This window comes from Equus asinus, chromosome 27, assembly GCF_041296235.1.
Source record: "Equus asinus isolate D_3611 breed Donkey chromosome 27, EquAss-T2T_v2, whole genome shotgun sequence".
Lineage (NCBI taxonomy): Eukaryota > Metazoa > Chordata > Mammalia > Perissodactyla > Equidae > Equus > Equus asinus.
Genome location: NC_091816.1, coordinates 5,098,429 through 5,117,775, shown reverse-complemented (window position 1 = coordinate 5,117,775; position 19,347 = coordinate 5,098,429). Strand labels below are relative to the sequence as shown.

The 19,347-nt window shown below is 33.5% G+C and overlaps 1 protein-coding gene across 1 annotated transcript in view; it reads right to left on the bottom strand.

The window, feature by feature from the left end:
* LOC106826238 (disintegrin and metalloproteinase domain-containing protein 5-like) overlaps positions 1-19,347 on the bottom strand; it is a 195,648-nt gene that overhangs the window by 119,133 nt on the left and 57,168 nt on the right. The window contains exon 4 of the mRNA XM_070499713.1: positions 999-1,080. Coding sequence (XP_070355814.1) covers positions 999-1,080 — 82 coding nt within the window. The remainder of the gene's footprint in view (positions 1-998; positions 1,081-19,347) is intronic.

Sequence of the window (19,347 nt, the reverse complement as noted above, 5' to 3'; positions counted from 1 at the left end):
CCAATCAAAATTAAAGTCTGAAGAATGGCACCAGGAAAACACAAATACTAACCCACTTATATTCAATAATTCTTATTATCTTCAAGACCTGAACCATTGGTGATGGTCTTTCCTCAAACTTTGCCTGAGGGAGGACCAAAAGCAGAAGCTGAGAATAAAAACAAATTCCTAGGAAATGTCTGATTGTTCTTTAGCTATGGTAACAAATAACTCCCAGAACTGGTTTAAGATTTACCTAATCACTCAATATGTCTTTTATAATAATAGTCACAAGTACATAACAGAACTGCTTTTAAATCTGTCTAAACTGTCAATGGCAATTTACGTCGTTGTACATGTTACTAAAAGTCAGCCAACTATACGAATGGGTCAGTATAAAAATCATAGTACAGACTTCTTTTGCTGAAGCACTCTCAACTTAGTTCACTTCTCTACTTTCTGTATAACTTGTTGTAAAAGGAATATAACTCTTCAGTAAGAGCTCTTTCTCACTTTCCCCAGAAAGATGTAGATTATGAATATTTGATGGCAGTTTCTTCCTACAACAGTCTGTTCCTTCCAAACATATAATAATTGAATGCAATGATAAAATAGTTCTCTTAAAATAGAAAAACTAAGGAATGTCACTTAGAAAAGCACATGAATGTACAGCAATTATCAATTTTGAGAGAAAAATGGATAATATGTTTAACAACTAACATTAAAATTGCATTGATTATATAGTGAATATCCATGCAAGCATACTACTATTCAAAACATTAAACTTTGACTTATAAAGGCCAAATAGGTTTTTTTAATGACATTATGTTCAGTTCAATTTATAAATGTTCTATTTTTTGAAGCAATTATATACAGTTCAATTTTTATTCTCCAACTTAGTAATATAAAGACTATTAAAGGATGAGTAAACTAAGTAATATGTTTATTGATGCTTTAAAATATTTAGGAAATTGTGAAACATGAAAATCATGAGAGCAAACTGGATAATAATTACATACCAGGACAACTCCTGCAGCATAATTCTTGTCACATATCTTTCTAGGAAATGTGGCTCCTATAAAACTAGGCTGTTTCTTGTAGCTAAAACATAAAAATTTTCCTCATAATTACATTAGAGAACAGTATTATTAATGATAATAATTTTAATAGCAGCAAACATTATTGAACAATTACTATGTCTAAGTAACATGCTACTCTGAATTAAACTATTTAAATACATTTTCCTCAAACCTTCCATGTTGAGAATATTTAAATATGTATTTATAAATTTTGAATTTGACAACATCCAGAAGTATAATAAGGGTGAGGCCTAACAGCTTATGCAAAATGCCATTGCAGTCATGGTTACAGTTTTTATTTTGGTTCTCTCTACTTTTTCAAAAGCCCAGAAAATTCAATTTTCTGTGATCTCCTTGTTCATTTGTTCACTAAATGTGAATGATTTTTCTGTGCATTAGATTCTAGATAGTGCAAAAATTCAATGTATTCAAGTTATTAGAAAATAAAAACATCATTATTCAGATGAGAGACAAGAAGGTAGAGATAAGATAACAGGTGGTAAAAGTTATAAGCCAAGGGAAATCAAAGAAGTCATATCACTCATAATTTACCTCCTCTACTTATTTCAATGTGTTTATGAAATATTAATTTTATCAGATAATTTTATGTCAGTTGATCAAAGTTTTTTAAAGTCTTGCTTCACATTAGTCCCTTGAGGACAGGACTTTAACTTATATTTTTATCCTGTCACATGGTAGCTATGAAATTTAACAACACAGTTAATATTAAGTAAATGTTTACTTTTCATAATTAACATATGAAATCATTTTGGGTTATTCCTTTAATGCTATGCAAATACACAATACTGTACTCACGCAAATAAGTATGCAGTATGGTAAGGTTGGAAGAGATGTGTGCTTTTCCAGTTTAAAAATCTAGATAATATATTATTAGGAGTCCCTGTAGTAGAAATTTTGTTTTTATTTGACCAGATTTCTATGGAAGATATTACAACAGTCGTTTTTAATTGGGTAAGCATCTAAAAGGAGAAGATAAAAAAATTTAAATAAATTTGAATATGATGTTAAACTTTCATAAAAATACATTTAAGACATCTAATTCAGTATTTTGATTATGGAAACTCTTCAACAGCACAGCAAAATACTATACACATCAATTCATATTACCTATACTTTTACAAAGTATATAAACAAAATAGTTTTTAAAAACTTACTGCGTTAACAAAGCCAATTATCTGAATAATCTTCTGTGTTACAGCCTTTATATCAGAGCCCATGTAATCAAACTGAAAAAGATAAATTATTTTTTAAGACTAGTGGATGACACTAATATATCATATACCCCTTACACATATAATGTGCTATATTTTAAAATAGCTATGGGGCCACATTCCAATTGAAATCCTGGAAACCAATAATGACTATAAATAATAATTTATTTAAAAAAATAAACAGGGACAGGCCCGGAAGCCTAGTGGTTAAATTTAGCGTGTTCTTCTTTTGTGGCCCAGGTTCTTTTTTGGTGGCCCCAGGAGTGGACCTACATCACTCATCTGTCAGTAGCCATGCTGTGGTGGCAGCTATCATATAAGACAGAGGAAGACTGGCAACAGATGTCAGCTCAGGGCAAATCTTCCTCAGCAAATTAATTAATTAATTAGAAATTTAATTTATATAATAAAGACATTTAATAAAATGATTTTAAGCAATGTTTCATGCACTCAACTTGGGCATTACTTATTGTTTATGAAAATTGAATCATAAATTTTTTTAACGTGGTATTTCAAAATATAGTTATTTCTAGAATAATACATATAATCACAGACCAAAAAATACATGCATAACAAAGGGAAATCTAGAATGAGAGGCTCACTGTTATAGTGATCCTGGATACTATATTCAGATACATCCTTTCACACCACGGAGCAACTTACATCTAACTTCTTCTTTATTCCAATAAGCTGTTTCTTTGTCTAATGCTTAAAAATGTCAGCACAATATGAGCTTTGCTCCTGATTTTTCATTGGAAGACCTCAAATATTTCATCAGTAAGTGCTGTTCAGTTTAAGATAAGTATTTTGGATCATGTTGAGAAATACCTAGTTCTAAATCTCCCTATATACTAAAGCTTTTATAAAAAATAGAGTTGAGCTTCTATCAAAAGTCTTTTTGAAGCATACCAAATGATTTTCGTGTTTTGACTTATTGATGCAATACATTTCGCTGATATATTACTTAATATTAAACCATCATTACATTCACTAATATACTATGGAAATTAAGATAATATTTTGTTTAGAAGTTTGTAGCTTTAAGAAAAATGGGCCTGTTGCTCATGTGTGTGCACACACACTTTGCATAATTGAGCAAATGAAATGTTTAGTAAATATTAGAGCATTACCTAAAATTGTTGCATATTTTTCCTATATCCTAGAATTATATTAGCATATGAATTGTGTCTTCCTGAAACATTTTAAAGAACTCTCCTTTAAAATGATCTATACCAAACACTAGCAACTGATCCATTCAAATTATTTTTTTCCACCTTTTTGAGATATAATTGACATACAACATTGTGTAAGTTTAAGGTGTACAATGTGATGATTTCATTTAAATTCTTATCTCCTTTGGAGAATTCATCAAATCTGTGTTTGTTTGAATCTTCTCCAAGGCCATGGTTATATCATCTTCATCCTTTTTAACATCATAACATGTTTTCTTCCTTTTTGCTTAATTATACTTTCTACCTATTTTTTTTCAATAAACCAGCTCTTGAATTCACTTATCCATTTTAATGTTTCTGTTTATCATCAACTTATGCTTATTAATTATTGCCCATTCTCCTTATATTTCTCTTGTTTTACAGCTTTAAAACTTTACATTGAAAGCTTCATTTATACATTTTTCATTCCTACTTTCCTAATAGCAAATTCTTTCAAAAATATGAGTTTCCTCTGTGTCTAGTTTTGGTACTATCCTCTGTGGTAGGCATTATCCCTATTTACCAACATTCAGTTATCTTCTAGTTCAGGAACTCTTCCTCTTTAAAGAAAGGCATGGGCCAGGTGATTTACTTTGGCCGATGAAATGAGGGCAAAAGTGATGAATGTCACTTCTAAGGGGAAGTATTTCCTTATCGTGGCTCATATCCCTTTGGGTCTGCTTTTCTGTTGGCTTGGCAATCAGAAAAGAAACTATGCATATGGAAATGCCAAAAAAAATCTAGGCATTCTGGAGTGGTGAGCCAACACATAGAAGACAGCCATTCTGGAGAGTCACCCAGACCCATGGCTGATGTCGCATGAACGAAAAATAAACTGTGTTTAGCCACTAAGATTTTGCACTTATTTATTACCATAGCAAAACCGTGCCTGTCCTGATTAATACAAACTCTCTAAATTTTGAAATATTGTATAGAATTCATTAATTTCTAAATAGTTTATAACTGGGTTTTTTTTCAACATTGAAAAAGTTACTCATAACAGTATTTAAAATTTTTCATTTTATTATTTTTTGCCTTATCTCTTTTTATTCCTTATTGTTTCAATATATTGTGATAGAGTTTTGGCATATAAGATTTTACTTTTACAAAATTATGGATGTTTTCCTTGTGACCTAGAGATGACTACCTTTGCATACATTTGCTATACATTTTCCACAGATATCTATAGACATTTGAATGTATATGGCACCCATTCATAAGCCACAAAGGTCAATAAGTGTCTAGTAAAGCAAGCTGATAAATAATTTGATCTTTATGTGTTAGCATTTATTATTTGTCTATCTCTTAAAGGCTAAAAGAAATGCTTTACTGTGTTCCACTATAGTTTTGGGTTTTGCTAGTTTCTCTGGAGTATTCCTAAAAGTTTTGTTTTTCTAGTTTCTTCATAACACACTTGGCAACTAAATGTTTACTATTAGAAATACACCTTTAATTTGAATTGTATTTTTCAATATAATATATCCCTCCCATTCTTCTACTTAAGACTTTTTATCCTGAATCTTACTTGATCTATTAGTAATGTCATCCTGATTTTCTCTTTGATTACTAACCTTGGCACATTTTTGTTGGTCTTTTAATAAATGTTTTATACCTAACACTGCCATTTTGTTTTAAGTTGTCTCTTAAATGTCATCTAATTTGAGATTCTTAGCACTTTAATAGGGATATTTAACTCTCTCACACTATTGTAATCAATAAAGTTGACCCATAAGTTTCTATTTTCTTATTCATGTCTTCACAGTGTTTCCTTTTGACTTTTGCTATATTATATGAGAATATTTTGGGGGTTTTTTCTGTGATGATTTCAAGGTTATACATTTAACATTGTATATTCAGATATGTTTAAACATTTTAAAACAAGTTTCTTCATTTTTATCAACTAGACCTACCTGGACAAGAAGACCTTAATTGGTCGGAAGATGAAAATCAAAAATTTTGAGGATTCATCAAGGTTTAAGTATTTTTTCCAAAATAGTTAATAATGCTTACTAGGAAGATGCTGAATATGGCTACGTAAATGAGGCAACACCACACCCTATCAATTTATTGGATGCAGCAGTGCATTTCTCTTCCTTTTTGACTTAATGATAAAAGCCTATTTAAATAATTTTTTGAAATGCATGTTTATTTGTGGCTATCCTACTCTAAAGCTTTTAGGTCAACTTTATTGAAGTATAATTTATATACACTGAAATTCACCCACTTTAAGGATTCATTAATTTTGGCAAATAGCATTTACTTTTTATTTTGAAAAAATTCAACCTACAGAAAATTGAAAGTTTTCAGACTATCCCTACATCCTTCACCTAGATTAAGTTATTATTAATGTTTGCCACATTTAGTTCTTTCTATATATCTTTATCTGTATATGGATGTGGATCGGGGCATGCATTGTTCATTTTGCTGAACTATTTGATAGCAAGTTGCACATATCTCAGATGTAGCTTGTATGAATAAGGATTTTCTCCTGTTTTCCCACTATACAATTATCATGTCCAAAAAATTTAATATTAATTCAATAATACCTAATATATAATATCTATATGTCATATTTAATAACTGTCTATACATATATATGACATAATATCTATGTTTCATATCTAATGACATGCAATATCTACTGTCAAATATATAATAATCTTGGGCAGGGAAGTTAATCTGTAGCCCTGCCCATCCCCAAATACAGCCTCCAACCCTGCTAACCAGAACTCCTGGGAATCTCGACAGCCTACCCTGCAGCCTTGATTGCAGTGGCACTTGAGTGGAGAGCCCAGCCAGTGACTCTGCATCTGCAGAGCCAAGACAGTGGCCCTGACTGGCCAGGGAGCTTAAGATGTAGTTCTGTCTGAGTTGATCCACAAACAAAGAGCATTTCTGGTCCGGGGCCTATTCTACAGTACAAACTGGGCAGGAAACTAATTTACAGCCCCATCCAAAGCTGAATACAGCCTCTAGCCCAGCCCAACCAGGAAACCTAACTGGAGCTCTAGGAATCTGTGTAGCCCATTCTGCAGCTCCAATTAGCAGCACTTTACCGAACAGCCCAAGCGGTGGTCCCACTCATCTGCAGAGCTAGAATGGTGGCTCATCAGGCCAGAAAACTTGGTGCATAATTTTGTCTAATTCGATCCTCAAACAAAAGACTGACCAGAATTAAGGCCTGTATGGGGGCCCTTCCCAGGCAGGAAAACTAATTCATAGCCCATCCCACGGCTGACTATATCCTTCAGCCCATCTGATCAGGGAACCTATCAGAGTACACAGGATGCTGCAAAGCCCATCCTATAGCACTGTTTACAGTGGCACTTGAATAAAAACACAGGGTACAGCTTTCTACATTTGCAGAGTACAACTGGTAGCTCCATCTGGCCAGGGAATTCAGTGCAGAGTGTTTCCTGTCTTGGGTCCTTACACATAAGCTGTGGAGGCTACAGGGCTCATTTTGCTGTCACACTAAGGTATAAAAGCTAATTCATAGCCCCACCTCCTGCTGAGTATAGACTCAGTCTTGAGCATCTAGGAAGCCCAACTAGAGAATCCAGGGAACTGCAAAGCCCATCCTACAGCCTCACATGGACAGGGAACTAAGCCAGCAGTCCTATACAACTGTTCTCAGCCAGCAGCAGCCTCCCCCAAACCTCAGAGCTCATGAAGTAGCCTCATCCAAAAATACACCCTGATAGCAAACCCCACCTGCCCAACGACACTACCAGCTGACACTGCCAGAGTCCCAAGTTAAGCTGAATTAACTTGTTAAGGATTAACAAGGATTGTCTCTGCCAAAGCAAACTTGTAAAGTCTGGAATGGAGATAGCTTACTCAAATGTGCAGATATCAATGTGAGGAATCAAGGATCACAAGAAATCAGGAAAATATGACATCACCCAAGAAAACTAACAAAGCTCCAATAACTGACCCTAATGAAATGGAAATCTATGAACTGTCAGACAAAGAATTCAGAATAATCATCTAAATAAGCTTAGTAAACTACAAGAATATGTACAAAACTAAACAAAATTAGGAAATCAATTCATGAACAAAATGAGTTCAACAAAGTAATAGAAACCATTAAAAGAAAAAAAAACAGATATCCTAGAGCTGAAAAATACAATGACTGAACTGAAGAATTCAATAGAGAGCTTCAACAGCAGACTTGACCATGCAGAAGAAAGAATCAGTGATCTATAAGACAGGGAATTTGAAATTATCCATTGAGAGGAGCAAAAGAAAAAAGAATTAAAAGGAGTGAAGAAAACCTATAGGACCTATGACAAATAAGAAAAAGAAAAAATATCCATAATATGGGAAACCAGATGCAGAAGAGAAAAAAGAACATAAAGTATATTTCTAGCAATAACAGCTGAAAATTTGCCAAATCTTGGAAAAGAAATAGACCTCCAGATCCATGAAGCCCTAAAGATCCCAAATAGGTTGAACCCAAATAGGGCTACAATGAGACACATTATAATTAAATATTCTAAAGTCATAGACAAAGAAAGAATTTTGAAAGCAGCAGAAATCACATACAAGGGAAACCCCATAAGACTAGCAGCAAATGATTCACCAGAAAGTTTTCAGGCCAGGATAAAATGGGATGACAGTGGTGCTGGAAAAACTGAATCTCTAATGCAAAAGAATTAAGTTGGACCCTTACCTTAACTCATATACAAAAGTCAACTCAAAATTTATTAAAGACCTCAATATAAAACCTAGCAGAAAACATGAAAGAAAAGTTTTAGGAGATTGGATTTGGCAATGTCTTCTTGGATATGACACCCAAAGCTCAGGCAAAAAAAGTAAAAATATACAAATGAGATTACATTAAACTTAAAAACTTTTATGCATCAAAGGAAACAATCAACAGAGTGAAAAGTCAGGCTACCGAGTGAAAGGAGTTATTTGCAAAACATATATCTTACAAGGGTTAATATATAGAATATATAAAGAACTCCTACAACTTGGCAACAGTGAAAACCACGTAATCCAATTTAAAAATGGGCAAAGGACTTGGAATGGACAATTCCACAAATAAAATACACAAATGGCCAACATGTGTATGAAAAGACACTCACATCACCAATCATAAGAGAAACACAAATCAAAACCACAGTGAGATATCACGTCACAGCCATTAGGATGGCCACTATCAAAATAACAGAAAGTAACAGGTGTTGGTGAGAGTGAGGAGAAATTAGAAGCCCTGAGCACTGTTGGTCGGGATGTAAAATGGTGTAGCCATTTCGGAAAACAGTATGGTGGTTCCGCAAATAAGTAAACATAGATTTACCATATGTTCCAGCAATCTGACTTTTGGGTATATACTTAAAAAAATTCAAAGCAAGATCTCAAAAAGATATTTACACATCCATGTTCCTTGCAGCAATATTCACAACAGCCAAGAAGTAGAAGAAAGCCCAATGTCCATTAATAGGTGACTGGATAAAGAAAAGGTGGTATAAACATACAATGGAATATTATGCAGTCTTAAAGAAGAAGAAAATACTGTCACATGCTGCAACATGGATGAAACTTAAGGACATTATGCTAAGCAAAATAAGCTAGTCACAATAGGACAAATATTGTATGATTGCATTCATATAAATTATCTAAATTAGTCAAAATCATAGCAACAGAAAGTAGAAAGGTGTTTGCCAAGTGCTGGAGGGAAGGAAATGGGGAAATTAGTGTTTAGTAGGCACAGAGTTTGTTTCCAAAAGGCAAATGTTCCAGAGATCTGTAGCACGATAATGTGAATAGACTTAAGACTACTGAACTGTACATTTTAAAATGGTTAAGATGGCAAATTTAATGTTATGATTTTTACCAGAATAAAAAAAATGATTACACAGTTTAATGCACAAAACTAGGAAACAATCCTAGATCTGACTCTAAACTGTGTATGTATAACTGCTAAATCTAGTTTACTATGAAATACAACAAAAGGTACATCTTGACTAGAAAATAATTAGAGAAATGGGTAACTTCCCACTGGTGGGCTATTTCAAGGACGCTGGGGGAACTTCGCAGCAACCTTCCCATTGGGCTTCACCAAGGCCACAGCCACTCCTCACGTCTGCCACTGGTAACCACACGGCAATGGATAGTTTCAATTAAGTAGTTGGTACCTCTTTAAGTGTATCCCTATACCTCTGAAATCTTAATAAAGAACATTTTCTCTGTGAGGAAAGAAGGAGTTAAAAAGTAATCCAGTAAAAAGAAAACAGAGAGAAAGCCAACAAAGTTTTTAAGATAGCTGTATCATTAAAAGGCTACCAAATTAGACTTAAAAGGGTCTGAGATTGATAAAATTCCAAAAAGCTCTCTCGGCTCCCAACCAAATAAAAAAATGGTTACTGGTTTAAGCCACTGAATTTTGGAGTAGTTTGCTATGCAGTAATAGATACACTTATCTTAAAGTCTACTTTGTCTAATATTAAGCTAGCTAAAGAAGTTTTTAGAGTTTTTGTTTTTATGGTATATTTTCACAATCTTTTACTTTCATAAGTGCCATATTTTAGACACATCAGTTGCAAGCAGAACATGTGCATGCATGTGTGTTTGTCTTGCATGATAATCTCTGTCTTTGCTTTTAATGGATCTTTACCTTTGTTTTTTAATTGCAGTACTTTGTCCTTCTACATCTAAATAACTGTATATATGAGTTGAAATCTTTTATCTTAACCTCAGCTTTTAAATTTGCCCCACATTTACGAAACAAATGCTTAATGTATAATGTTTTTATTTTCCTTTATTTCCTTCTTTTTGTTGATTGATTACACTTGAAATTCTGCTTTCCTACTTCTAATTGCTTTGTACTTTTACAGGAATATGATTTCAGAGTATGCACTGGATTTGTACTGAGTCAACATAGCTATACTATAAAACCCTCTGACTCTTTAGTGAGCCATACACTTCAATTTTTGTTAACTCTGCCAACATTTAGCTCAGCTTCCCTGTTTCTGGAAGAAACAGATTCCCTCATCAGAAATAATATGTTTATTTTGTAACATATCTTAAAATTTTATATCTGAAGGTTTTCTGGATCTAAATCTATCATTTTTTGTTTTGCTAATCCTTGTTCACGGTGGCTAATTTTCCTCCAGATTTTGAGCTCATATATGGCTGATATTAATCTATGAGAATCCTCCTTGAAGATGCATTTCTCCAGAACTACTATCTGCTTCCACCAGGTGCCCTTGGATTTTACCAACCTGGAACAAATGTTGCCTTATAGCTTAGAATCTCCTAACCACCTATGTTTTATAAATTCAAAATCTTAACTCATACAAGATCTGACATTTAGTCATGAATCCTCAATATGAGAATTTCGTTTGTTTTGCTGTCATTTCATTTACCTAGAACTGAGAACAAAACAGAAAACTTGTTTTCTCCCTTTGCTTGAAAGAAGTGGCATTATTTATTTTTGTAGACTACCCTTCCAATTAGGCCGAAGCAGTTAAATATTATTGGTGCATGTCGGGGTTGAGGGTTTGGAGGAACTTTAATCTGTACTTTCATTTAGGATGTAGCCCTTTTTTTGAAAAAAAGAAAAATAGCTGACAAGCTTTAGAAAATGAAAATATGCTTCCACTTACAAAAGCAATTAGAGAGATCTTATACTAAAAATAAGTGAATTAACAAAAACTTAGTTTATTCACAATTTTTAAGCATTTATTAATTGTAAAAGCAACATAAACATTTATCAAAAAACAAAAAAGGTTTAAAATTCTTATTACATCATTGAAATAAAGTTAAAAGACAAATATTAAATCATTTAAAAATAACAATACATAAAAAGGACCTACCAGATTTTTATCCACAACAATATACATTTCAAGATATCGAGGGAATGACTTAAACGATTCAGTTCTCTGAAAAACACACAACATGGGTCCTGAGGAATTTCCAAAAATTTACCTTGTATTAAAATTTATCCTCAGAGATAAACTGAGAGACACGTTGCTACTAATTACATAACAAGGCTGTGTCAAATACAAAATTTAGCTACTATTCAGAAAATTCCAGTCTAAAAGGTGCCTGAGGTTAATAAGAATTTTCAATGACATTTCAAGCTAGATAAGAATTCAGGTATCTTTTGATTAGCAACAGCTGAAATTGAAAATTGAATTTTTATAACAAATTGAAAGTTTATAACATAAAGCTTTTCTTTCTTTAGTCTTGTGATAATTTTCACAGTAACTACACATGGAAAGATATTCTGCTACAACTTATTAGGAAACTACTTTTGGCAAACAATAGAGTTTAGAAAAATATTACTGAAGTATATGGTCAATGGCAGCTCAGGAGAGCCAGGTGTCTTACTGATGGCAATTTATAGGTCTTTCAGGAGGAGGAGCTCATCACTTTGCCTTACATGTACCTTATGTAAGCCACTGATATTAATTTCTGAACTCTCATGAAACAATGATTTAACTTAGAAATCCAGATCACATAATATTTTCACCTAAATTATCAGAGTAATTGAGGAAAATGAATAATTTACACTAATTACCCAAACCCACATGTGAACATTATTATCTTTTGCTTTCTTTAATCCTATATTCACATACTCATTTCTAAGATTAATTACCTAAGTTTTTGCTAGACTTTATAATCTAATAACAAGCATAACAAAGAACTTAATTTCATTCTCTACCCATTTTAAAATTTATACAGGGCCCTCACGAAAAAGTAAAGTAATTTTATGATTCTAAGTCACAAAATTTTGCTCTGAAAGTATTTTTTGTTTCACAAAATTATACTGAATAAGTTAAAATTAGAAAGTCAACACTTACTTTTGAACCTTCTCTGACTTGAAACTCTGAATTACGGCTGTAAGTTTCATCTTCTCCTAAGAGACGAATATTAGCGTTATCATTTTTTTCCTTATAAATCATGTGCACGAATCCTGATATAGCCTCCACTGGTTCGATTCCATATGAGATGTTTTTAATCTGCAATGTTCCCCTGAATGTTAAGATAATCAAAAGAAGTCTGAAATGATTCTACCAAAACTATAATCTAATATTCTAATAAGAAATTTTGGCCATATTTTTTTTTCACGTTTAAAGTTACCTTATTTTTTCTACTTTATCTCTTTATTCTTTGAGGTGTTACCTGAGAACTGGACCAGTAATACCATTGGATATGTATTGCTTTATATTACAAATATTCTAAGGGAAATATTTTGATTATCTTAAAGAAAGCATGTTAATGGAATGGATTCACGTGTTTTAACAAGCTATGACCCTTGTCTCTAGGGTACACGTTTTCTAAACCAGCCTATAGGATGTATAGGCACTCTTCATTAGTATCAGGTCCCTTTCTTCTTTTTAAGACACCTAACTCTCCCCTGACACATAGTGTCCCAAATCATTTGTGTGTGGGCTGAATTGGAGGTACTACCTGCCTACAAGTGACTGAGAGTAGACCCAAAGTGTCTATTAGATTCAGACATTTTACAGCTGTCACTCATTCTAGGAAATTAAGAAATGAGTAAAAACATAAAGAATTTGGGAAAACTATAGAAGTATGGACCAATCAACCCCCTCCTACAGTCAAGATTGTTCAAAGCCTCAAGCAGCAGATCCTGTCAGAATCAACAAGTAGCCTCCCATCAGGAACCGATGCAGCCAGGGTGACCAACTCTATTTTATCAGTAATTCTGGTTCACTCCTTAGGGAACGGGAATAACACAGGGACTGCAGAACTAGAAAAGATACAGGGAGGACCAACTGTTAGACCTGCAGGGTCTAATACTGGCAAATAAAATACTTTTAAATGGGCTACAACCTGAGTCCTGAACAAGTGTTGAGAGACACAAGAGAATTTGGAAAACCTGCAACATATCCATGGTAATTGCAATCCATCTGGAAAAAACCACACAAAGAAAAAGAAATGGATAACTTATTTTAAAAATAGACATCCCCCAGATGTGTCATTTATATTTACTACTTTAGCTACCTTAAGACTTTAATGTGAATGGCAATTGCCCAATGAAGTGGTGCCAGGTAAAAATAAGAACTAGTCCAGGTTATTCGATTTTAGTGAATATGCAAAATAATATTCTAGTAATTTCAGAATATTCATATGTTTAAAGAAAATCCAGAATAAGAAATCTGTAAAAATTCTAGGTCTTACCTGAGCTAACAAAGGCTTAGAACCTTGGGTATCATCTTTGTCATAAGAATAAACAACAGAAACTGAAGATAGAAATGATCTAGGCAGAAACCACAAAAACATGCTCAAGTTGTGAAATAGAAAACATAGAAAAAATTATTCTTCATGATACAAATTGTCTTTTTACTGAGGAATTTAAAGTAGTGCCAAATATCTTGGCATATCCTATTGTCCAGATACTTTTCTGTCATTTACAATAAATTAGGTGCTAAAGGAGGTATTTTAACTATAGTGACGTACAATACTAAAATGCATGATAACAAACAGCCCAAATTGCTAGAAATATCAAATGGTGAAATAACACAGGTCCCAATTTCCAGCATAGAACTTTCTTATCTTTGTCTTTATTGCTCATTGATTTCAGAAATTAAACCTGAATCTCAAAATTAAAATGTAGCGTTATGACAGAACTTAGACAGATTTTCTTGGCATCACTATAAATTCTTATTCACTAACTGTAGCTAATTACCAAGTTCTTTTCAATAACTTTGGTCAGAATTCTCTTTCATTTTCCTCGAGAACTATTCAAAAACTTGAAACCACTTCTGTCAATCAACTCACATAACCTCCATGTCACCTCACTTTCAGATCACCTGTACCCACCCTCACTCCTTATCTTTATTTCCAGAGGATGACTACTCCTTTTGTTCAAAGCAAACTCTTAACAGTTGTGCTATGAATTTCATCCTGTGCTATATATTAAAGACACATACTTTTTCGATCCTATAATTTCAAACGTCCTCTATACTGTTTTTTTGTCTCAATACTATTTAAAAGTTTATTATCAAGTCTTTACCACTCTAAATAACTCTCCCTTGACCCCGTGTCCTGCTCGAGCTATTCCCTATATATTTTTAATTCTGAATAGATTTTGTCAAAAGAGTAGTTTCTCCACTTTGTCAATTCTTATTCAGCTTGAAACTGCTCTGGAAAAGATTCATAACCACCAGAATTTCAAATCCAAAAGACAATTTTAAAATAATCATTACACTGGAATTCTAGCATAATTTTGGAAACTGGGGCCACTTCGTCTAATCACTTAATTTACATCACACATCACACTTCTGCTTATCTTCCTACCTCGCTGACACTTCCAGCTTGACCTTCCATGTTGGCTGCTCATTTTTGTTCTGCCTATCCCAGACATATTAGTCTTTCCTGGGATTCAGCCTTTAGCCATTAGCCTATATGCACTCTGTAAGCTCTCATTTAAAAAAAAATTACAGCCAAACTATTGATTACTGCTAAATCTTTATCCCTATTGCCAATATCCCCAGAGATGCAAATTCCTATATTCATATACCTAGCAGAAAATCCCACTTGGACATTTTATAGGCACTGCAAACCAAACTCACCTCTTCCTCACATAAATATCTCTGTGTTCATATTCCTCATTTAATTACACTATAACCTACCCATTTTCTTAAGCAACAACTAAACTATCCAAGATTCCTCACTGTTTCCCAATCACTCTATCAAATCTGTCTCCAAGGTCTTTTGACTTTTTCTTTCCAGAGCTATGACCAATGCCGTTGTTCAAGCCACCATCATCACTCACCTAAACTATTATATAATCATATACTTAGACACCCCGCCTCTACTTCTGCCTCCTCAAATATAGCCTGCAAGACTCAATGGGCCTATATAAGTACATGCTTAAAAACATTTTTGGCTTCCAGTATCCTTATCATAGCATTACAGATCTTCTACAACCTGGCTCCTGCCTACCTTTCCAAAATCTTCTACTTCAATCTTCCATAAAGTATGTCCTTTAGTAATTCACACGGACTTTTTGCACACCACAGAATCCACTCTGTTTCACTCCATGTTTTGCACATGATTTCTTCTAAACAGCATTCCTCCACTACCACCCCACTTCTTTACAGAGCTAACTAGGTATCTTGCCTCAAGCTACAAGTCATCTCTTACCTCTTTCCAAAAAGCCTTCCCTGATTTCCAAAGAATACCATTTACACATTTATCATAATAACATACTATAAAATTCTCCATTTCTCTTATTAATGTGTTTGAATATATCTTCTGGTATTATAAATTCTTTAACTGTCAACCATGTTTTACTGTCTTTTGTATGCCTAGGACTTTACTCAATAATGGATATAGAATAGGTATCAAATGAATATAGGTATCAAATATACATTTGAATTGAAATGATTCTATTCATAACTATTTTTAAAAATCAAGAAACCAAAGAATTAAGATTTGAAAGGATAAAATAACTACTTACTGCTTTTTGAGATGGATAAAATATGGTTTTTCTTCTATGGTAATAATATAAGCAATCTGCAACATGAGTATCCAAAAAAATTTCAGTAATAACATGTAAATAATATATGTTAAATAATGTTTTCTCTAACTTATGCTTTAAAAATATTGATGAAATTAATACTAATAATATATAACCATTATATGTGTTTCCCTTCTCATGTGGATATTTGAAGCCTCAGGATTCTGAATTGAGAACTAGGTGGTAGAATCTCCACATGCCTACTATTCACCATTTCTCACATTTCTGAGAAAAAAGTTTCCTGATGATTATCTTTTGGCTTAGACACACATCTCCACTTCACCATGCCCAAGGCAAATACCAAAGATGCCCACCTCACTTGAGATAACCTGTTGCTTGCTTATTCCCAGTCCTCCTGGAGGTAAATTGCCAAGCTCATTGGAGGAGACACTCTTAAAAGACAGAACTACAAGAAATGTACTCTAACAACATAACACAAATAGTACCATTTCACTTTCCTTTTCCATGTAAGCAATGAAACTGTACTGGAATAGAAGGTAGGAGAGGATAGAGAGAGAGCAGAGATGTGTCTAGAGAACCCCCAAGAAGATAACAGAAAATATGAGTCATCAAATTATTGATTTGGTTAAATTTATAAAATTATTTTAGCAAAAGAAATAGCCATTTAAAAGTTTTCATTTCCTTAACTTTGTATTAGAGCAGAACAAGATTATTTGCAAGAGATATATGTTCTGAGAAGATGCATTGATTGGCACTCTGGAAAGAAGTATAGGTCCTGAAAGTGATCATGAAAATTGTGCCCCCTAATAATTCCTTGCGGGGGCTGGCCTAGCAGCATAGTGGTTAAGTTCACATGCTCTTCTTCAGAGGCCTGGAGTTCATGGGTTCAGATCCAAGATGTGGACATACACACCACTCCTCAAGCCATGCTGTGGTGGCATCCCACGGATAAAAGAGAGGGACACTGGCACAGATGTTAGCTCACGGACAATCTTCTTCATAAATAAATAGACAAATGAATATCCCTTGTTATTAACCAAATATGTTGAGAAATAAAGGAGAATATAATAGTACCAATAAAACCTAAAATCCACACCTCTTATAAAGCAAAAACCATAAACAAATTAGAATGTAATTAATAAGAAATGTACAAAACTGACAGGAGAAAAAAAAGACACTATCCAGAGCTTCTGAGTTTTCCCACACAACATCCAACTGTTTGGATTGAATTGTGTTCCCCTCCCTCCAAATTTATATGTGAATTCCTAACTCCAGTACCTCAGAATGTGACCTGATCCAGAGATAGGGTCTTTACAGAGATAATAAAGTGAAAATGAGGTAATTAGTTTGGGCTATAACCCGAGATGATCAGTATCCTTATACAAAGGGGAAGTTTAGATACAGACATACACAAAGGGAGAATGCCATGTGAAGATTCATAAGGAGAAGACATCCATCTACAACCCAACGATAGAGGCCTGGAGCAGATCCTTCTCTCACAGATCTTCCCTCACAGGAAGAACCAACTTTGCCATCACCTTAATCTTGGACTTCTAGCCTCCAGAACTGTGAGACAATAAACTTTTGTTGTTTAAGCCACGTTGTTTGTGTTACTTTGCTGTGGCAGCCCTAGCAAACTAATACACTAACTTTCAATAAAAAATTAGAAGAATTGCTGAAGAACAGGATCTAATTACTAAAAAACAAATAAAAATAGAGAATAATAACAAAGCCAAGGATAATACGTATAACAACCATGATTAAAATGAGAAAATGATGGACAATTTCAGTAGAACTGTAGAATCTCTAATAATCAAGTTGAAATTATAAGCAGAAAAAATGAAATATATCTTATTAAAAGTTCAATGAAATGTTTTAAGATTAGACATACAAGAAGATATGATTGGTGGACAGAAATACAGGTCAGTAGAAAATATCCAGATGGAAGCACAAAAAGAAAATACAAAAATGAAAACTAAAGAAATGTGACCCATTAAAAATGTCTAACATTCATGTAATTAAAGTCCAAGAGAAAGACAGAGATAGAGACTAGGAAAGAAATGATATGTGAAGAATTCATGGGTGAAATTTTCCAAAGCTTATGAAAGTCTCAAAATACTCTATGAATCCAAAGCAGGATGAATACAAAGAAAGTAAAACCTAGGCATACCATACTCAAACAGCTAAAACAAAAGACAAGGAGAATATATTTAAAAAGCAGCAAGAAAAAAAGCACATATTACTTTAAAAGTAATTTTTCAATAACATATAAGTATCTCTCCCAAAGAAATAATGGACACCATAGGGCAATGGAATGATATCTTTAAAGTGCTGAAAGAAAATAATATCCAATCAAGAGTTTTATAGCCAGCAGAAATATCCAGCAACTATACAAGCAAAATAAACACATTTCCTCACAAGTGGAGATGAGAGAATTCATTGACAGAAAACCTGCACTGAAAGAAACACTAAAAATAGTTTTTTTAATGGAAAGAAAATTGCTCCAAGATAGAACTGTGAAAATGTAAAATAGAATGAAGAACAAAGGAGAAAGAAAATATGTCAGTAAATGTAAGTGAATATCATTTGTTTATAATGGTAATGCTAATTGCCCCTGTGATTGAAAAAAACACATGTAATGGTAAAATACATGACAATAGCACAAATGACAGGAAGGACATAAATGGACTAAAGTTTCAATGTTCTTGAGTTATTCAGGAAATGGTAAAAATACAAATTTAATATAGCAGGTAATAAATTAAGGATGCATGTTGTAATCACATGGGTAACCACTGATAGAATAATAAAAGAATGCATCACTTATAGCCTACTAAAGAAGATTAGAAGAATCAAAATCACATCATGGATTATGAAAAATGGAGGAAAGAAAAATTAAGGAAGAGAAACTAAATAGATTTAAAAAATAATAATTATAAACTTTATAAAAGAGAAACTTTTTTTTTTAAAGATTTTATTTTTTCCTTTTTCTCCCCAAAGCCCCCCGGTACATAGTTGTGTATTCTTCGTTGTGGGTTCCTCTAGTTGTGGCATGTGGGACGCTGCCTCAGCGTGGTCTGACGAGCAGCGCCATGTCCGCGCCCAGGATTCGAACCGACGAATCACTGGGCCGCCTGCAGCGGAGCGCGCGAACTTAACCACTCGGCCACGGGGCCAGCCCCCAAAAGAGAAACATTTTAAATATAAAAACATTGAAAATAAAAGGATGAAAAAAGTTATGCCATACAAACAATACCAAGAAGAAAACTATTGTAGCTATATTAATAGCAAGCATTATATAATATAGTTCAAGATAGATTACAAAAAATACAGGGGGACATTTCATAATGATAAAAAGCATCAATTAGTTGAGGGGTGGAGCA